Source organism: Mobula birostris, chromosome 7 (genome assembly GCF_030028105.1).
Source record: "Mobula birostris isolate sMobBir1 chromosome 7, sMobBir1.hap1, whole genome shotgun sequence".
In the NCBI taxonomy this organism is placed as follows: Eukaryota; Metazoa; Chordata; class Chondrichthyes; order Myliobatiformes; family Myliobatidae; genus Mobula; species Mobula birostris.
Genome location: NC_092376.1, coordinates 24676878 through 24699378, shown reverse-complemented (window position 1 = coordinate 24699378; position 22501 = coordinate 24676878). Strand labels below are relative to the sequence as shown.

At 41.9% G+C, this 22501-nt stretch overlaps 1 protein-coding gene across 2 annotated transcripts in view; it reads right to left on the bottom strand.

Annotated features, from left to right (window-relative positions):
• The window catches only part of atp10a (ATPase phospholipid transporting 10A), a 437297-nt gene that overhangs the window by 86077 nt on the left and 328719 nt on the right, over window positions 1-22501 (bottom strand). For both annotated transcript variants that reach the window (XM_072262735.1, XM_072262733.1), the window contains one exon: window positions 8612-8738. In XM_072262735.1, the coding sequence (XP_072118836.1) occupies window positions 8612-8738 (127 nt within the window). The remainder of the gene's footprint in view (window positions 1-8611; window positions 8739-22501) is intronic.

The following is a 22501-nucleotide window of genomic DNA, read 5'->3' as shown; positions in this document are numbered from 1 at the left end:
GGTATGTAGCTCTTCCAACACCTTAGCTATCAGCTTATATAGTTCAACAGCTCTCAGCCCCCACATAAGGTAACCTCCATTAAGAGCAAGTTCCTTCTGGTGCTGGTAAAAATGGGGTAACTGGAGTTTCCGCTGCACAGTGGCGTTCTAGCCATTTTGGTGGCCATGTAGACCTGAGACAGTGTGGGGTCATCTCCGCCATAATAGGAGAGACTTTTGAATTGCATTAAGAAGAATACGTCCAAGAAGAGTGTCCTCTTTTGTAAATTTTTTCAGGTATTTCCTTGTCCAAGTGTAAACAGGAAAATTCATCAGCATTGCCATGATTAGTTTTCCTCTTGAATTCGATTGTGTCATTGTGTCCTCCAAGAAAAAGAGCTCAGCTCTGCTTTTCTGCTGCTGCTGTTAGTGAAACACCCTTCTGTGAATTGAAATGTTTTACATCCCAAAGCAGACTGTCAACCTCTGTGTAATTTTTCTCTGCAGCAGTAAGGGAACATGATGCCAAGTCTCTGGGATGTGCACTTCTATCATTCATAACATGTGACATGACTACACCTACACCTATACCAGTCTGGAGAGGCGTTCCTGGCAAGCTTCATTGACCCATGTGGATCATAACGTGCAAACACAGTGTCTGACATCACCAATTCCTTTACCTTTTTGAAAGCCACCTCACAGTGCTTTGTTCATTGCAATTTCTTCCCGATCTGTAGTAATGAATTCAAGGGATGGAGCACAGAATCCAAGTTTGGCAGGAACCTGTTATAGTAAAAGACCACAGCGTCCTTTGGCTTGCGGCATCCACCACTGCTTGAACTTTCTCAGCATGCTTGTGTAATGCTTGTGTGGAAGTGGTGCGACCACAGGAAGAGTTGCTCGGTTTAAAGAATTCATACTTGTTGCATCATGCTCTGAGCCCATAATCTTTTATTTTATAACACTGTCTTGAGATTTTGGAGATTTCCCTTGTCATTCTTACCAGTAACAATGATGCCATCCAGATGACACTGAGTACCTGGGCGGCCCTACAGTACCTGGTCCATAGGTTTCTGCCAGCAAGCAGGTGCAGATGATACTCCTCAAAAATAAGCCTATTATAGTGATAAAGCCCTTTGTGAATGCTTATGGTGATGAACACTTTGGACTGTTCTTCCATTTCTATCTGTAGGTAGGCCTCGGCTAGGCCCACTTTGCTTGCCGTGTTTTCCTCCAGAAAGGTTTGAAACAATATCCTATCTTCTGGGTAGACAGTTTTGACCTACTTTCACTACTGGAATGATAGTGACCTTAAAATCACCACAGATCCTGACAGACCCATTCTTCTTGGCTACTGGGACCAGTGACATTGCCCATGGGCTCTGCTCAATCTTGGAAAGAATTCCTTCAGCCTCCATGCGATCTAGCTCACTAGCTACTTTATCATGGATGATATAAGGAACTTGATGGGCTTTGTAAAACTTGGGTATGGCATTTTCATTTAACACTTGATATGTTTGAGTTTTCAATTCCAGCCTTCAACACTGCTGTGGCATCATCCAGTACTTTTCCTAATTCGCTTGTAGGTGACTCTCTTTTGCAGGGATGTGGCTTGTAAATGCTGGATGGATCACCAATGAAGCTGTAGTTGTCTCAGCCAATCACAACCCCACAATGCTGGCCCTCCTGTTTTTACCACATACAAGCCCAATATTGGTTGTTGGTTGTTATATTTCATTGTCATGAATATCACTCCCACAGGAGTTACCTTTTCTCCAGTATAAGTTCTTAATTGGATATCTGCAGGTTTCACTTATCTTTGAAATGCTGCCCAAACTAATTTTGTGGAATGACTGGAACAGTCAGACCAGTGTCCAGTCCCATTTTAATTAATTTGTCATTCACCTCTGGTGTAAGCCATATTGCTTGTCTCCTGTTACTTTTCACAATGTAAATCTCAAGTCTCCTCAGTCCTATGTCACTCCGGTCATTATCAGAGATTTTTCAGCAGTAGGCAGATTAGTGCTCTTCTTGAAACTGCAACTTGATTTTTATCTTTATCTCTTCCCTATGCAGTCCATTTATTTATGTCTGCCCAACATGTTCTTATTCTGTGTCCTACTTCGTAGCATTTTCTGTATGTTTCACCTTTAAATCTTCATTGGTCTGGTGTATGTGGGCCCATACCACAATGGTAACACAATTTGTTTGACCAGGCAGGTTTCTGTTTAGATATTGCAATTTTGTTCATGCTCATTTTCATTCCTGACTGCAACTCAATTGCATCTCTGACTGAGGTTTCCACTGATACAGCAATTTTAACTGCCATTTTAAATGTGACTTGTGCTTCTGTTAGGAGCCATTTTTGAATGCTTTCTTGTAAGATTGTACAAACTAAACAATCTCTCAGTGCATCAAGTCTATCACTGAACAGACAATACTCAGACAATCTCTTCAATTCAGTCACATATCTGTTGTCCAATTGAGCATGTCTATCTTTCCAATGTAGTCAGCCGTTTTGATTCCCTTTTTGTATTTATGATTATTATCACTATTTATGAACCATTCATAGATGCTCTACCTTGGAAAAATACAAACAAGGTTTTAATGAATGGTCAATGGGTGACTAAAAACTATTCTAAAGAAGCAAAACTATACTCTGAATAAGTGAGAGTCTGTTGCATCGCTATGAGAATCCGAATCAGGTTTAAAATCACCGGCATACGTCATGAAATTTGTTAACTTTGCAGCAGTAGTACCATTCAAAACATGATATAGAAAAAAAATGGAATTACAGTAAATTTATATATGTATATTAAATAATTAAGTTAAAATATGTAGTGTAAAAACAGGAAATAAATTTTTAAAAAGTAGAGAGGTAGTGTTCACGGGTTCAATGTCCATTTAGGAATCGGATGGCAGAGGGGAAGAAGTTGTTCCTGAATCGCTGAGTGTGTGCCTCCAGGCTTCTGTACCCCTTTCCCGATAATAACAATGAGAAGGGGTAATGTCTTGGGTAGTGGGGGTTCTTAATGACGGACCCTGCCTTCCTGAGGCACCGCTCCTTGATGAGGTCCTGGATACTACACAGACTAGTACCCAAGATGGAGTAGATTAATTTTACAATACTCTGCAATTTACTTCAATCCTGTGCAGTAGCCCCCCCCCCCCCATATCAGATGGCGATCCACCCAGTCAGAATGCTTTCCACAGTACATCTGTAGAAGTTTATGAGTGTTTTAAGTGACCAACCAGATCTCCTCAAACTCCTAATGAAATATAGCCGCTGTCTTACTTTCTTTATATGTTACGACCCGGTTAGGTCCTCAGAGAGTTTGACACCAAGGAACCTGAAATTGTTCACTCTCTCCACTTCTAATCCCTCTATGAGGATTGGTTTGTGTTCCCTCATTCTACCGAAGTCCACATTCAGCTCTTTGGTTTTACTAATATTGAGTGCAAGGCTGTTGCTATGACAACACTCATCCAGCTGGTATCTCTCGTTCCTGTATGCCTGAATCTCTCCTTATGTAAATAGGGCCTAAACAAATTATGGAATACAGACACTACCTTGTGCAGGAGAAATGACTTGTAGCAAAATGACCACAGTCATCAGAAAATTAATGTAAAGTGTCTAAAAGTAAAACAAAGCACCTGACACATATACCATTGCATAAAAGATCAGCTGGCTCATAGCTCTGATGCAAATTGGTCAGATGACATTATAAACTGCAGAGAAAAAATGTTCAGCAATTTACACTGCCTTCTGAATGCTTGGATTCACTCATGACCTTGGCTACATTCACAGATATCTGCCGCTTTGTTAAAGATAATATATGGTATTAGAAATGATGAGTTTTCCCATCTGAATTCATTAATTCCACTATCGATGCAGCTTTTCCATACCTCCACCATTGCAGCAGATGTGATTCATCACACAACTATTTGTTGTGACACCACTTTTAAAAAGATTACTGCAAAGGAAGAGCAATAACTCCGTTGAAGGAAAGGAACATTCCTTCCACAGAAAGCGCTTGATCAAAAACTATTTCTACATACACGTGTATCAATTAAATACATCTTTTTCTCACAAGCATCAATAAACAGTTCAAACCTCATTACAGCACTGAATAGTACCAGATAATAGGGTTCACTAACAAGAGAAAATCTGAAGATGCTGGAAATCTGAGCAACACCCACAAAATTTTGGAGGAACTCAGCAGGCCAGGCAGCTTCTATGGAAAAGAGTACAGTCGATGTTTTGGGGCGAGATCCTTCATTAAGTGATAGGGTTGTTTGTTTTAAATTCTCGTGCTTTTATAAGAACAAAATTAGAGCAGTTACACAGCTTTCATGATAGACAATTAAAGTTTAGCTTTATTTGTCACACGTACATCGAAACATTGAAACACACAGTGGAACGCGTTGCTTACTGTCAACGTCCTACACGGTCCGAGATACGCTGGAGGATCCCATTAGCCTCGCCATGCTCCTGGCGCCAGCATGTCATGGCTACAACTTACTAACCCTGACTTGTACATCTCTGGATCACCCAGAGGAAACTCATGTGGTCACGGAGAGAACCTTCAAACTCCTTACGGACAGCTGTGGGAATTGCACCCCAATCTCACAGCTGGTTATGTAAAACAATATGCTAAGTGTTACGTTACGACACTGCCCCTTGTTGACAACTTAACAAATATTCCTATCCAACATGAGTGGTGATGTACTCATGTACTTCTTTATTAAATTAAAATACACTGCAGTTAGAAAAACAGCTGCCCGGCCACTTTCTGCTGGTAAAACTGAAGATGATACTCTATTATTTCATAATACATCTCAAAAATAACAGCAAAATTGCTGTTTTCCAGTTTGTGAGTTTATAGGGTCAGTTCAGAAATCACTTTGATCTATTATGAGCCTATCCATATCATTTTAGCTTTGTAACCAGCCTCATCATTCTATACTTAGCTGGCAGCTTGACACAAGTAGTTTGGCAGGAATCCTGATTTATCATTTCCCCATACAGATTTACAGTCCAGTAAATGGATGGGACAGATTTGGGGGATTTTGTTCACTTTCTCGGATAATAGTGCTGATTTTATCCCTTCCAAGTAAGCGCTGGCTAGTTCAAAACCCCTGCATGAAGGCTAACATTCCAAACACTTGCGGAGCAAATTCCACCAGCTATTTCCCAATACTGGGCAACTCCTTGCATTTATGCTGGGAATCTGCTCTTAAATCCTGTACTTTGGCCCATTAGTCTCAATGGAGAGCATATGGCAGGCGAAAGGAAGAATTAGCTTAGTTACATTTGCTTTAATAATTTCAGTTTACAGTAAAGGTATTTTTTATTTTTAAATAGCTTTAATGTTGTTAACACTTATTTTGTGTTTAATTTATTTTTGAATACTTTTCAATTTTGCTGACATTGTTGCTCGCGTTGTCCGGCTGAACATTGTGGGCATGCTCTGTTGGCACTGGTACGTGTGGTGATGCCTGCGGGCTGCCTCCAGCACATCTTTACGTTGTGTTGGTTGTTAATGCAGACGACACATTTCACTGTACGCTTTGATGTACAGGTGAGAAATAAATGAATCTGATCTGATAATGATGTATGAGTTAGTAAATTTATTGGTTATATGTGTGTAATTGCTTGCTGTGTTGGAAGGGCTGGTAATTGTGCTGTATCTCTAAAGACGTAAATGCCTTGACTGACAGTAAAGATGCTGGTATTGCTTTACCCTCTACCAGTTCCGGTCAAGATGGCGCCGGGGTACAACGCTCCCTCGGTCGACATCTTCTAGGTAGCCCACGAAAATGTCGATTTTACTTCTTCCTTGTCTGTTTTTCACCTTAAAGGTGTTTCTGGGACTGTTAGAGCCTGAGATTTACAGTTTGGAGTTGGTCGAGTGATCCAGTGCTTTGCTCTCTCCGAGAAAATTCCGGAAAGCGAGCACGTACTCGGACGGCCTCGTTGTGAAGAAATTTCGAGATGGAACACAAGCCGATGTTTGACTACATTTTGCTGATTAAAGCATCAAGGAAGATTGAGACCTCAAGGCAAATATGGAAGGCAAGTTCTTTCTTTGTTTCGTGGCCATCTGGAGAAGATGAATGTCAGCATTGTATATGGATACATACTTTGATAACAAATGAACCTCGAACAAAGGTTTTTGCAGCAGTTCCATGATTAGGAAATGTTATGGATCACCAGCATGATAGGATCCCGGTGCTGGACAAGATTTCACATATCATGGCAAACAATGTCCCTGTACATGGGTTCTTATTCAGGAATACATGCATGCACTTAGGTTCAGGAATACAGGTGTCCCCCGCTTTTCGAATGTTCGCTTTATGAAACCTCGCTGTTACGAAAGACCTACGTTAGTTACCTGTTTTCGCTAATAGAAGGTGTTTTCACTGTTACAAAAAAAGGCAGCATGCACCCCGAGCAGCCAAGCTCCTCCCCCGGAACTGCATTCTAGCCGGCACTGCTTAAACACGTGCCTGTGAGCAGCCGTTAGCAAGATGAGTTCTAAGGTATCGGAAAAGCCTAAATGAGCTCATAAGGGTGTTACACTTAGCATAAAACTAGACGTAATTAAGCATTTCGATTATGGTGAACGAAATAAGGACAAAGTGACTTTGGCTTGAGGAGATGATGAAGATGATGTTGAAGAGGTTTTGGCATCCCATGACCAAGAACTGATAGATGAAAAGCTGATGCAATTGGAAGAGGAAAGGATAACAATCGAAACCGAATGCAGCAGCGAACGGACCGAATGTGAAGTGGTCCAGGAACCGAATGTGAAGCAATTGCGTGAAATTTTCACTGCAATGATTGCAGAAAAGTACGACTTTAATTTTGAAAGGGTACGTAGCTTTAGGGCATATTTGCAGGATGGTTTGAGTGCTTACAAAGAACTGTATGATAGAAAAATGCGCGAGGCTAAGCAGTCAAGCACACAGTCGTTTTTCAAGCCTTCCACATCAGCCACAGCAGACGACGAACCTTGACCTCTGACATCAAGGCAGGCAGACATAGAAGAAGATGACCTCCCTGCCCTGATGGAAACAGACGACGATGAGATGACACCCCAGTGTCCCACCACCCCAACTCCTCGGCCGCAGACTGATACATTGCCGCGGAGAATGCAGCGGTAACCGGGACACACCAAACACATCTTTAAGAAAAAAGCTGAACTAAACAAGCTAATTAATTAGGTGCCACCCAGCACGTAAATGTTGGCTCAGATCAGGGGTGATTGCCGATTGCGTCGCCTCTGATCTGGGCCGACATTTACGTGCCGGGCGGCACCTAATTAATTACCTTGTTTATTTCAACTTTTTTCTTAAAGATGTGCTGGGTGCGTCCCGGGTACCACTACACCACTGCATTCTTCGCGGATCGGTATCCGTCGGTGGCCTGGAGATTGGGGTCCACTTCACCACCCCAACCTCCGACAACTCAGCCTAATACACCATCATCAGCGTGCTCGGCACTGTCTTCCCAATTCCGGTAAGTGATACTATACTGTACATACATTATTTCTACTTTACATAGGCTGTGTGTTTTTACGTGTTATTTGGTATGATATGGCAGCTTCATAGCTTAAAGGTTACTGGAGAGAGTGTTTCTGCCGAGAGCGCTTGTGTGAGATTTTCGCTATGGAGAACAATGTGGCAATGATTGTAGAAAAGTATTTCTACTTTATATAGGCTGTGTATTTATCATATCATTCCTGCTTTTACTATATGTTACTGTTACTTTAGGTTTTATGTGTTATTTGGCATGATTTGGTAGGTTATTTTTTGGGTCTGTGAACGTTCACAAATTTTTCTCATATAAATAAATGGTAATTGCTTCTTCACTTTACGACATTCCGGCTTACAAACCGTTTCATAGGAACGCTCTACCTTCCGATGGCGGGGGAAACCTGTATTGCGTATCTCAGTGCAAGATGCACACAACAAACCCTACTCTGTCTACTAAGACTCAATGCAAGGTAATACTCTACTCTTTCAGTCACATGCCTGCATCTGAACATTCTTATAGACAGTTGTCCAGTTTTCTCAAAGAGTGAAACATTGGGGTAACAAAATTAAACGCAAAGCGAAAAACAAGCTGCAGATGCTAAAAACCTGAAATTAAAACAGGGAATATTGAGCGAACCAGGCCGCATTTGTAAACAGAAAAAATTGAATTAATGGTTCAGGTCAGTGACATGAAACTGGTACTGATGATAGGTTGTTAACTTTAAACATAAACTCTTGGTTTTATCTCTCTACAGATGCTTACTGACCTGTTGAATATCACTGGCATTCTCTGTAGCTGTTTTGAAGTTTCACATGATGTTTGGAAACAGGCCAGATATACTTCGATTGTGCTCTGGAAGTTCCTGATTTTTATTAATTGATATAATTTATTACCCATCTTTTTGTATTCTATTGAAACCTCATTATAGTCAGTTTGGTGGAAGAGCCCCAAATATTATCAGAGTCTCCACAGATGCATAATTGTATAGACGCACTGTACATGGACATTTTTGCTAACTACTTACTTTTAAGATCCAAAAGCAAAAATGTGCTTATCCAAGGGCCACAGTAACACCGAGGAGCTATCCCATACCTAACAACTGAAGGTCAGTCTCCAAACAGACTGCTGACTGGTACAGGAGCTCATCTCGATTTTCAACAGAAGATTCTGCCTCCAAGCGGTTTTCGAGCCAGTGTGCATACTCCTCCTTATGTAACACCTGAAACAATAACAACCAGTAAATGTTAGGTCAAGGCTAGCAACGTCAGAGTCTTTTTTTCAGAGGGATTACCATGAATAAATCCCATAAACGTTTGCTTATTCTGTGGAACACACACAAGATGCTGGAGCAAGTCAGCAGGTCAGATGGCATCTATGGAAAGGAATAAACAGTAGATGTTTCAGGCCAAGACCCTTCATCAGGACTGAAAAGGAAGAGGACATATGCTCGGATAAGAGGGTGGAGAGGAGGGGAAGGAGTAAAAGCTAGAAGGTGATAGGTGAAGCCAGGTGGGTAGGGGGAAGGGGGATGAAGTGAGAATCTGGGAGGTGATAGGTGGAAAAGGTAAAGAGCTGAAGAAGGAGGAATCTGACAGGAGGGAAGAGTGGAGCATGGGAGAAAGGGAAGGAGCAAGGAGGGAGGTGACAACAGGTGAGAAGAAGTAGAAGAGGTAAGAGGAGAACTAGAGTGAGAAACGGAAGAAGAGCGAAGAGAGAGTGGGAAAAATTACAGTAAGTTAGAGAAATAGAGTTCCTCTAGCATTTTGCATGTGTCACTCTGGCTTTCCAGCATCTGCAGAACCTCTTGTGTTTTTGATTATTCTCTTTTGTAATTTAAGTTTTAAGTGTCTATCAACCTGGAAGCATAATATAAATAATACTAAGGTCACTGCTCTATAGAGTCAGGCAGTTTGATGTTGACTAACGCTGGGACTTGGATCAACACACACAAAAAATGCTGGTGAACGCAGCAGGCCAGGCAGCATCCATAGCAAGAGGTACAGTCGACGTTTCGGGCTGGGACCCTTCGTCAGGACTAACTGAAAGAAGAGATATTAAGAGATTTGAAAGTGGGAGGGGGAGGGGGAGATCCAAAATGATAGGAGAAGACAGGAGGGGAAGGGTGAATCTAAGAGTTGGAAAGTTGATTGGCAGAAGGGATACCAGGCTGGAGAAGGGAGAGGATCATGGGAGGGGAAGTCTGGGGAGAAAGATAAGTGGGGAGTGGAGCCCAGAGGGTGGAGAGCAGGCAAGGAGTTTTATGTCTATCCATGGCCTCCTCTACTGTTAAGATGAAGCACCACTCAGGTTGGAGGAACAACACCTTATATTCCATCTGGGTAGCCTCCAAACTGATGCCATGAATATTGACTTCTCTAACTTCTGTTAATGCCCTCCTCCCCTTCACACCCCATTCCTCATTTATTTATTTAATATATTTTTAATGTATTTTTTATTCCCCCCCTTTTTTTCCTCTCTCTTTTTTCTCCCTCTGTCCCTCTCACTATAACTCCTTGTCTGCTCTCCACCCTCCGGGCTCCCCTCCTCCCTTCTCTTTCTCCCCTGGCTTCCTGTCCCATGATCCTCTCCCTTCTCCAGCCTGGTATCCCTTTTGCCAATCAACTTTCCAGCTCTTAGATCCACCCCTCCTCTCCTCTCTTCTCCTATCATTTCGGATCTACCCCTCCCACTTTAAAATCTCTTACTATCTCTTCTTTCAGTTAGTCCTGACGAAGGGTCCCGGCCCAAAACGTTGACTGTAGCTCTTCCTATAGATGCTGCCTGGCCTGCTGCGTTCACCAGTATTTTTTGTGTGTGTTGCTTGAATTTCCAGCATCTGCAGATTTCCTCATGTCTGGGACTTGGATCATATTTTTGCCACAAGTTCATTCTTCGATCCGGGGAAACAGAAGCTCTTAATTCTATAGGCACTGGCCTACATAGGCAGGGCCAAAGACACAAGAGATTCTGCAGATGCTGGAAATCTTGAGCAACACAAACAAAATGCTCGAGGAACTCAGAACTGTGGCTGAGAAGTGAAGTTAAGGACTGTATGAAAGCCAAGGCAAGGGCATATAAGGTAGCAAAAGTGAGTGGGAAGTTGGATGATTAGGAAGCTTTTAAAATCCAAGAAAAGGCAACTAAAAAAACTATAAGAAGAGAAAAGATGAAATATGAAGACTGATTAGCAAACAATATAAAGCAGAATGCCAAAAGTTTTTTCAGTTATATAAAGAGTAAAAGGGAGGTGAGAGTTGATATTGGACCACTGGAAAATTATGCTGGTGAGGTAGTAATGGGGGACAAAGAAATGGCAGATGAACTTAATGGGTATTTTGCTTCAGTCTTCACTGTGGAAAACACTAGCAGTGTGCCAGGGATCCATGAGTGTCAGGGAGCAGGAGTGAGTGCCATTGCTATTACAAAGGAAAAAGTGCTAGGCAAACTGAAAACTCTTATGGTGGATAAGTCATGTGGACCACTTGGACTACATCCCAGAGTCCTAAGAGAGTTTGCTGAAGAGATATCAGAGGCATTAGTCATGATCTTTCAAGAATTACTTGGTTCTGGCATGGTCCAGGAGGACTGGAAGATTGCAAATATCATTCCACTCTTTAAAAAGGGAGGAAGGCAAAAGAAAGGAGATTATAGGCCAGTTAGTCTGACCTCATTGGTTTGGAAAGTATTGGAGTCTATTACTAAGGATGAGGTTTTGAGGTACTTGGAGACTATTGATAATGAGGCTGCTTAACAAGATAAGATCCTATGGCGTTACAGGAAAGATACTGGCATGGATAGTGAAATGGTTGAAAGGCAGGAGGCAACGAGTGGGAATAAAAGGGGCATTTTCTGGTTGGCTGCCGGTGACTAGTGGTGCTCCTCAGGGGTCACTATTGGGACTGCTGCTTTTCACATTGTTTGTCAATGACTTAGAAAACTGAATTGATGCCTTTGTGGCAAAGTTTGCGGATGATACAAAGATAGGTAGAGGGGAGGCAATGCGATTTCAGCAGGACTTAGACATATTGGAAGAATGGGCAAAGAAGTGGCAGATGAAATACAGTGTTGAGAAATTTATGATAATGTATTTTGGTAAAAGGACTATTATCTAAATGGGAAGGAGGTTCAAACATCAGAGATGCAGAGGGATTTAGGAGTCCTCGTACAGGACTTCCAGAAGGTTAATTTACAGGTTGAGTCTGTGGTAAAGCAGGCAAATGCAATGTTGGTATTTATTTCAAGGGCAATAGAATATAAAAGTAAGGAGATAATGGATATGGAGAGGGTATTTCCTATGGTGGGGGTATCCAGAACTAGGGAGCACAGCCTCAAATTTAGAACAGAGGTAAGGAGGACTTTTTTTTTAGCCAGAGAGTAGTAAATCTGTGGAATGCTCTACCACAGACTGTGGTGGAGGCCAAGTCCGTGCGTATATTTAAGGTGGAAGTTAATTGTTTCCTGATTGGTCAGAGCACCAAAGGATATGGTGAGAAGGCAGGTGTTTGGGGTTGAGTGGGATCTGGAGTCATCCATGATGGAATGGTGGAGCAGACTTGATGGGCTGAATCGCCTAATTCTGCTCCTGTGTTTTATGGTCTAAGATCGGGTAGCATCTATGGAGGGCAGGTATAACAGTTAATGTTTCGGACCAAACGTTTACCACAGGGATTGATACTGGGCCTCTAACTCTTGTTTGCAGTTTATTTTAATGACTTGAATGTGGATGTCAGAGATCCGATTCGTAAGTTTGCAGGAAAGTTGATGGCATTTATGATTAGCCAAGAAGATTATCTAAGATCATAGCGCGGTTGGAAATTTTGGATGGAGCACTGGAAGATGGAAATTAATTCTGACAAGTGGGAGGAAATGCATTTTAGGATGTCAAATAGGAGTTGACATGCACTGTAGTATAGGGTCTGATGAACAGATAGGTCTGGGGCTTTAAGTCCACATTTTAAGTAGGCACGTGGCATGCTTAGGTTAGACAATGGAATGTAAAACATTAGTTTGATCGTACTTGTAATATTGTGTAAATTTCTGGTTGGCATACAACAGGAAGGATGGAACAACAAAAATGCAGATTACTCCAAGTACAGTGGAGTTTCACCAGGAGGTTACTTGGATGTGACCACTTAGGGTATGGGGAAAGATTTGATTGGCTAGATCTATTTTCCTTGGAGCTGGAAGGCTGAGCGGTGACCGGGAAGAGATATACAAAATTATTAGAGACCTGATAGGGTAGATAGACTTTTCTTTTGTCCACGTGTATGAGTATCGAAAGTAAGACGTCACAGTTTTAAGGTGAGGGGAAGAGTTTCATAGGGGGTTTGAGGGGAAACGTTTTTATTTACACAGAGAGTGGCTGATACCTGGAACATGCTACCAGAGGTGGAAGAATTGGATACAACCATAAAGTTTAATAGATAATTAGACAGGTATTTTAATAGGTAATGAATAGAAGTATACAGATTGAATATCAACACTAAGGTCACTATGGAGATGGTGGACTGAAAGGCATGTTGCTCTAGGACTCTGAGTCTAAATGCCAGTGAACAGGGAGGTTGAGAGTAGGCTGACTGAACATAATATCAAAACAAGTACAGCGATAGAGAAGACATCCACAGCTCATTCAATGGACTTTAGTTCTCTGCAGAACTCCAAGCTATTCTCCCTCCCATGCCTATCAACCTCCTTTTAAGTTTTTTGACTTTTCTCTGGGATGTGGGAGGAAGTGAGAGGAAAGGGAAGAAACCTAGATGGTCACAGGGAGAACATTCAAACCACACACATTCCTGCAGTTGTAAGACAGCAGAACTGACTATTGTTGTAACATATCCCCTTACTGTGCTATTGCGGGCAACTTTCAACCATCATGTTATGGACTCACTTTCAAGGAGTCCAATTCATGTTCTCAGTATTATTATTATTATTATTTTATTTTTTTTTTACTTTATTTGCCCAATTGTCTTCTTTTGCACTTTGGTTGTTTGTTAGTTCTTGTAGTTATTTATTGATTCTATTTTGTACGTTCTAATATGAATGCCTGCAAGAAAATGAAGCTCAGGGTAGTATATGGTGACATGTAAGTACTTAGTATAGGCACAGCAGTGCCTCTAATTCCTTGCAAAGTTTCAGCATAACATCTAAAACTTTGACAAACTTCTCTGGATGTGTGGTGGGGAGTATACTGACTGGTTGCATCATAGCCTGGTATGGAAGCACCAATGCCCTTGAACAGAATATCCTACAAAAAAATACTGGATATGGGCCAGTCCATAACACGTAAAGCCCTCCCCACCACTGAGCACATCCACACGGAGCGCTGTCACAGGAAGGCAGCCTCCACCGTCAGGGACCCCATCACCAAGATCATGCTCTCCTCTTGCTGCTGCCATCAGCAAGAAGGTACAGGAGCCTCAGAACTCACAACACACCACCAGGTTCAGGAACAGTAATTACCTCTCAACCATCAGGCTCTTGAACCAAAGGGGATAATTTCTCTTCCCCCATCATCTGACGGACTCACTTTCAAAGACAGTTCATTTCATGTTCTCAATATTTATCGCATATTTATTATTTTAATTTCTTTCCTTTAGTATTTGCATAGTTTGTTGTCTTTTGCAGAGTGGTTGAACACCCAGTCAATGCGGTATTTCAGTGAATCTCAGGGTTGTGTCTGGGTGACCTACATGTACGTTGATAATAAATTTACATTGAAATTTGATCAATACCAATGAGGGAGATTTTCAGATTATTATTTCAGTACTCCTTGTGGAACTTGATGTTTGCAGTTTGCTTTGTTTCATACATCATAAAACCTAATAAAAATTGTTGTATTTATAAATTTAAATTTATATAAAATTACTTCCATCTTATTTTCAGTCATTAGGAATTATGAAAGATGCTGTAAAATAAAGTCTCTTTCTTGGTGCTGCCTTGTAGGAGTTGTAGTGTAGTGTTACGTGTCTATGAAGAGCTTTTAGCATAGTTAGTTTAAACAGTGAGTTCTCAGAATGATTAAGGGCAGATTCCTTCTTCACCTAACTATTTTTAAATAGCGAGTGAAAATTTAAACTTTTTTGCAAGGAAGCTAAAGTTTAAGCAAAAAGTCACCTTTTTATAATTTTCATTGGGTCTATGACATTCAATAAAAACAGGTCCCTATTTAAAAATGCATTAATCTCACTCTTTCAAAAAGACGGAGTGCATTTAAATTGTATTTCTGTATTATGCTGACTTCAGCTTTGCATACAATTTATTTTCTTTCTTTATTAGCTTATATTAGTTTTGCATTTCAGTCATGATAATTCATTGCAGTTGTTTGGACTGTACAACAAAGGCTAAAACACTGGATTAATGGACCATGCATCCACTTGATAGAATAGTATAACCTGGACAAGCCAAATTAAATTGCTGTAGGTTAACAAAGCCAGGCAGGCAGCACAGCAGCTGAGAAATTTATTTGTTTGTTTTATAACTCAGCTTTTTTAAAAAAATTTCAGACTCCAAGAACCACTGAACAGATCTCAGTACATAGTCTGACCATAGGCCAGGAGTCAGTCCAACAGCGATGGTCCTCCCTGTCAAACACATTTCTTTCTGTGTAAGAGAGGTTGTACAGGCAAGGACAATTACGTGTACTAAAATACATTAAATTGTCAGAAACACTAGAGGTACTAAATCTGATCCCTTTTCTCCTCATGTTGGAAGAAAGGTTTTAGAGTAATATAGTCATACAACCTATCACCTTCCTCTGGTGCCTGCTGGTCCTCCTTCTCTTTTTCCAATGGTCCACGGTCCACTGTCCCCCCTCCTCTACCACCAACCTTCGTCCTCAACCATAATTTCCAGCTTGCACTCATTCACCTCCCCTCACCTACTTATTCTGGATCCTGATCCCTTCCCTTCCAGTCCCAGTGAAGGGTCTTGACCCAAATCACCAACTGTTTATTCCTCTCCATAGGTGCTCCCTAACTTGCTGAGTTCCTCTAACATTTTGACTTTCACATCTCTTGCAGAACTTCCTCATATGCCCTCTAAACCGTGTGCTGCCTACCTTAAACCTAGGCTTTTTGGTTATAGATACCTCTGCAATGGGGAATGGTTTATCATTGTCTACCCTATCTATGCTCCCCCTTAATTTTGTACATCTCTATCAAGTTCCTTTCAATTTCAGTAACTTCCATAATCTGAGAAAAAGGAAGGAACTGTACTCATCAACTTCTCTCCCTTCTCTCCTTCTCTCTTTACTCTCTCAGCCCTTCTCTTCTCCTCACCTCCCTGTTTCCCCCTCCTCCTTTCCTATCTTTCATGGTCTACCGTCCTCTCCTATCAGATTCTTTCTTCTTCAGCCCTTTAGCTTTTCCACTTATCACCTCCTAGCTTCTTACTTCATTCCCCTCATATGGTTCTACCATCACATGGCAGCTAGTATTCCTTCCCCTGCCCTCATCTTCTTATTCTGGCTAGTCTCCTCTTCCTCTCCAGTCCTGATGAAGGTTGTCAGTCCAAAACATTGATTACTTATTCCCCTCCATAGATGCAGCCTGACTTGCTGAGCTCCTCCAGCACTTTGAGTTATTGCTCAAGATTTCCAGCACCTGCAGGATATTTTGTGTTGGTATTTATATCGTGAGTTCCACATCACTTGCAGCACTTCCTAAATCACTCTATAGTAAAACAAACTTGTTCTTTCGATTCGGAACCATTGCTATAATACAGGGAATGTTGTAGCCAGTTGGTAGGTATCAGGATGGCTCAAGCAGCAATGTGATTAGGACTGATAATACCCTATGTCTTGATGGTGGTGGTTGAGGGAAAAATATTGGCCCAAACACCCAGGATAACTCTCTGGATAGTGGATTGTCTGCTGAGAGTTTTGTGTTCCTAAGTCTGAAGTAGGAGGTGTGATCAGATCCAGAGGTGAAACTGCCACCAAATTTGTCACAGTAAACACTGATTTCCAAAAAGGACATGGAAGTCAGTGTATACGTCCCCTCTGTGGACTCCGTCTTTACTTCGTGCTTCAGTAAAGGCTGGGGTGTATGGGGTGTCAGGGAGGGGTAGCACCTCTGATGGGGGAACGTGTTGCGTCCCTTTCAGTCGGTTTGTCCACCTGGCACTCAGCTCTCACCTGTGGCTCCTTGTAGCTGTTTGCATGTGACAGCGGCCACACCCCGGGCAAAGGCCTCGACAAGCTGGCTAAACCAGGCGAGGGTAGCCGACGGGTCTCAAACCCTCGGTGAGATAGGGAGTTGTCTGTCCCAGCATGTGAAGACAGACTCCGGCAGATTGAGCGGATGAGACCAATGGAAGGTCCAACGGTCAAGAAGGCGGTCTCTGCGAGCATTGTGGAACGCGTAGAGCAGGACAAGACACAGAAGGTGTCCTGGTCATCCACTGCGCCTAGTCTCATCTCCAGCTGTCTCGACTCTTGTCTTGCCACTGGATCCAGATGGGAATTGGGAAGAGAGAGTGAGGCTGACGCTGCGCAACTCTCCCTCACTTAAATCCAAATCACGCATTAGTCTCAACACCATCATAATGGTGTCGAGGTCTTCATCGACGACGATGGACGAACAACAGTAAAGCAGCCAGAATGATCAAATCCCCACCCATCCTGGACATTCTCTCTTTTCCCTTCTTCCATTGGCCAGAAGATGCCAAAGTCTGAAAGCAGGTACCACCAGGCTCAAGGACATAAGGCTATTCAACAATTTCCTTTCTATGGTAAATTGGACTCTTAACCTCACGATCCACTTTGCACCTCACTATTTACCTGCAGAGCACCTTCTCTGTAGCTGTTACACTTTATCCTGCATGGTTATTGTTTTATTTCTGTTCTACCTCAATGGATTATGTAACGATCTGATCTGAACAGTATGCAAGAGAAACTCTTCACGGTCTCTCAGTATAGGTGACAATAATAAATCAGTTCCAATTCTATTCTGGATTATGGAGAACAGGGACATGAAGAGGCTGTTAATAAGAGTGCACCTCCTACTCCCTGTCTGCTTTGACATGCTCCACCCACACAAATGGTCCAATGCTTTTCTTGCTCCACTTACTCTCTCCTCCACATTGCCATGATTGTATCTCAAATTCATACATTTCAAAACATCCTACTTCAACTCAATACTTACTGAATAATTACTTATTAATATTTATATATGATCCTTTCAGTATAGTAGTCTGCGTGTATGGTTTAAAAATGATATTTCAAGTTGTGTGTGTTTGAAGGGTCAGTATTTATTCCCTATTTCCAAATGCTTTTCGATGATAGTGAGAGCGTTCTAAACTGTTGTACCTGATGCACTATCAATTACTCCAAAAGACTGGAAGTAGGGTAAATACTGGAAGGCTCTTATTAACAGTAAAATGGACCCACGTCCATGCTGAATATCTGCCCTGGACTGAGGGACAGTGACACAACCACCTTTATTCAGGGGTCTGTGGGAGGAGCCACAGGAGCAATCAGCAGAGGGGCGTGTCCAGGTATGTCCAGACAGGTAACCCAGTTACAACCTATATACATGGTTTACCACAGTACCCTTACAATATGGTTCATCAGGAAACTTCAGGGCTTTGCATTTTGTATTTAGGATAACACAAACAGTCAGTATCCCACTGAATAATTAATAATAATTCCTTATTCAAAATGTTAGTGTCATAAAACATTTTAGCAAAAATATCCAGGTTATTGAGGGAGTTCCGCTCAAAGGTGCTATTTTTGATGAGATGTTAGACTGAGGCTTGTCTACCTCTCAGGTGGACATGGAAGATCCACGTCATTATTCTGCCAAAGAGCAGGATACTTATCCTTGGCATAAACACAAAAGATTCTACAGATACTGGAAATTCAGAGTAACACACACAAAATGCGGGAGGAACTCAGCAGGTCGGGCAGCATCAATGGAAAGGAATAAGGAGTCAACATTTATGATCCTGATGAAGGTTTCAGCCAAAACGTCGACTTTTTACTCCCTTCCACTGACGCTGGCTGACCTGCTGAGTTCCTCCAGCATTTTGTGTGTGTTACTCTAGTTATCCCCGGCATTCCATTCAATACTTATCCCTCAATCAATATTTCTAAACCACAGCTTATCCGGTCATTACCACACAAGTTTATGGGAGTTTGTTGTCTACAAATGGGCTGCAGTGCCCTCTATAATGGCGAGCACTTGATTAGTTATAAAGACCTTTGGGATGTTCTGGAAAAGAAATGGAACATTTAACAGAAAAGCAAGCCTTTCACCCCACAAGTGAGAAGCAAAGCAAATGATTCTCGATTAAATGAGTTCAGGCACCAATTTAAAACACAGAGGAAGGAATTTTCCATTACAGAAGTGTTCTGGAACCTGATTCTTTAGCCAGCTTTCCAAGCAAAAAAATTCCTTGCTTCTAAAGCAGTTTTACCAGCTGGGCAGCTTTTTACAGAGGAGAATGGAGAAGAAATCCACTGGAAGGAAAGGAGTGAACGAATATTTAACCTCTTAATAAAAAAAATCAATGAATTTAGCTGTTATTTTGGTTTCCAGTATATTCCCATTAAATTTATCTGGACAGCAATTCATCCACCACTTTACTCCCCTCCCTGCCAATGCACACAGGATGAACCATCTATCATGTACAAAGTAAGTGGATTGATTGTAATTGTACTACTGGTGTCAAAGTGGCTTTAAACATGGTGTGTGGTGTGCACACGGATGCTTTTGTAGTGCAAATTGCACCTGTTGCTTTCTGCGTGTGTGTTGCAGTATTGAAGTATGTGGACACTTCTTGTGATCACTATACAGAGCTCATTTGTTGGTTACACAGCCAAATTGACATGAGATAGGAACAGGAGGAAGCATCTTTACTTCACTTTCTTGTCATCAAACAATTAATACTAGAGCATACAATCATCACAGCGATATTTGATTCTGCATTTCGCGCTCCCTGGAGTACAAATCGATAGTAAATATAGTAAAAACTTTAAATTATAAATCATAAGTAGAAAATAGAAAAGGGAAAGTAAGGTAACGCAAAAAAACCGAGAGGCAGGTCCGGATATTTGGAGAGTATGGCCCAGATCCGGGTCAGGATCCGTTCAGCAGTCTTATCACAGTTGGAAAGAAGCTGTTCCCAAATCTGGTCGTACAAGTCTTCAGGTTCCTGAGCCTTCTCCCGGAGGGAGGAGGGATGAAAAGTGTGTTGGCTGGGTGGGTCTTGTCCTTGATTATCCTGACAGCACTGCTCCGACAGCGTGCGGTGTAAAGTGAGACCAAGGACGGAAAACTGGTTTGTGTGATGTGCTGGGCTGTGTTCATGATCTTCTGCAGCTTCTTCCGGGATTGGACAGGACAACTTCCATACCAGGTTGTGATGCACCCTAGAAGAGGCAACTTGGCTTCTTGAGCCTGTTTTACCATTTAATAATAGTGACTGATCAGACTGGAACCTCAATTCTCCACTCCCATTTACTCCCTTTCTTGGACCAAAAGACCATATGACACAGGAGCAGAACTGGACCATTTGGCCAACTGAGTTTGCTCCACCATTCCATCATGGCTGATTAATTATCCCTCAACCTCATTTTCCTGCCTTCTCCCTATACATTTGACACCCTGACTAATCAAGAACCTATCAACCACCACTTTAAATATACCTAGTGACTTGGTCTGCACAGCCAGAGGTGGCCATGAATTCCACACCTTCACCACCCTCTGGCCAAAGAAATTCTTCTTATCTCTGTTCTAAACAGATGTCCCTCTATTCTGTGACTGTGCCTTCTGGTCCTAGACTCACTCATCTCTGTTCTTCAGAATACGTCCACTGGCCAAAGGCATGCTATGGATATGTATAAAATACACAGAGAGTGGTAAGGTAGGAGGCAGGTGAAAAGGGTGGTTGGTATTGGGAGACTTTGTATGTGTGGGTGTTATGACCTGCCGTTAGTAATTTAGTTACAGTGTGTTATGGAGATTGAAAATTGATGCTTTCACCTAAGTACCTTACTTAACCAAAGATAATAACCAAAAGGACATTTCCAAACGGAACCAAAAATAAAAACCAAAATATTCAGGCTCGATATGTAGGGATAGGAATAAAGGATTGTGAGGGTTGTTTGAGCAATAAGGTATTGCAGACCCACGTGTTTAACCACTGCTTTCTGAAGAACCTTTTTAGATTGCATGTTAAATTTCTAACAGGTGCACCTTGGGAGTTGTGTGTTTTCGATCATACCACGGGCACAGGCATCAAAAACATTCTTACATTTTGGACTGTTGTTTGCTGCATTGGAACTTAACTTTGTCTTTCAGCATGGAGATTTATTTCTGTTTTGTTATAGTCAGACAAGAGATTGCCGCTTAAATTAAGCCTGAGTTCTTGCAAAGGTAAAAGAATGGGTATGGGTGATACACGGGATTAATTTAGGAGACTTCTGGCCACCGAGGAGAGAATGGACTGAACAGCTTCTTTCTGCACAATAATGTTCTACTATTCAAGTGTATATAATTTGGAGGCAACCTCAGGATGATTGCAATATTACAATTCTCTGATGATCCTTGAAAAGCACGATGATGAGGACCTCTCTGCTGATAGGGGTCAAACATGAATGTCTACATGATATGCAAGCTGGGACAGAAAAGTACGGGGAGCAAGCTGTTGCCCAATTAGCTGGCCCCACTTCTACATGCTGCTGGTGAGTCCAAAGCAACAACAGAGACCGACACAGATTGGATGGGCTTTACTTGTCACATACACATCGAAATATACAGTGATGTGTGTTGTTTCCGTCAAACTAAATCAGAAAAGATTGTACTGGGCTGCTTTCTAATGTCACCATGCTTCCGGCGCCAATATAGCATGCCCACAACTCACAAATGTGGCAAGTTAAAGGATAATACACTAAAGATCTGTTAAGTTTAAAAAGGCAGTAAATTCAATGCTGTGATAAGGTTAAAAGGATCATACGGTCATGAGCAACAATTTATAAGGTGTTTAAAAATCGTTTAAAAACAGTAAAAACATGTTAAAAGGAGCTAAAATGCTAAGAGGTATTTAATTCATTTTATTGTTTAGTTCATTCTTTACTGTTAAAAGTTAAGCTCTAATCGTATTATCAGTGATCTACAGAGTAGCCTTGATCTGCTGGCCTGAAGTTGATTGCTTTTGTCTCCCCCCACATACCCAGGAGAAAGCGCGGTTTTTTCCTATTTTGAGTAAAGGCTCTGAATGAGGGAACACCCCACCACTGTTGGTTTCAGGGAAATAACACAAACACTATCTCGTACATCTTTGGACTTTGGGAGGTAACCAGAGCAGCTGGAGGAAACCCATGCGGTCACAGGGAGAGCGTACAAACTCCTGACAGACAGCAGCGGGATTTGAACCCTGATCTCAAAGCTGGCACTGTAAAGCACTGCACTAAATGTTATGCTGTCATGTGGTCATTGAACACCATTGCAATGAGCACACTTTGATAGCATGCCGACACAGTACTAAATATATATGCTACAGGAAGCATCATTAAGCTGGAAAGAGTGCAGAGGAGATTTACAATAACATTGCTGGGAGTTGAGCAACTGAATTATAGGGAGAGTTTGAACAAGCTGGAACTTTTGGGACTTAATTTACGAAGCATAGGAGATGGTGGAGAGGTGTTATGTATAAAATTATAACAAGCATAGATTGGGTGAATACACACAGTCTTTTTCCCAGGGATGGGGAATCAAGAACGAGAGGACACAGGTTTAAGGTGAGAGGGGAAAGATTTAATAAGAACCTGAAGGGCAACTTTTTCACCTGGAGAGTGGCCTGTATATGGAATGAGCTGACAGAGGAAGTGTTGAGGGATGCATATTATCATTTAAAAGACAATTATACAGGTACATGGACAGGAAAGATTGAGAGGGACGTGGACCAAGTGCAGGCAGATGGGAAACTTTGTCGCATGGGCTAGTTGGGCCGAAGCACCTGTTTCCATTCTGTGTGCCCCTA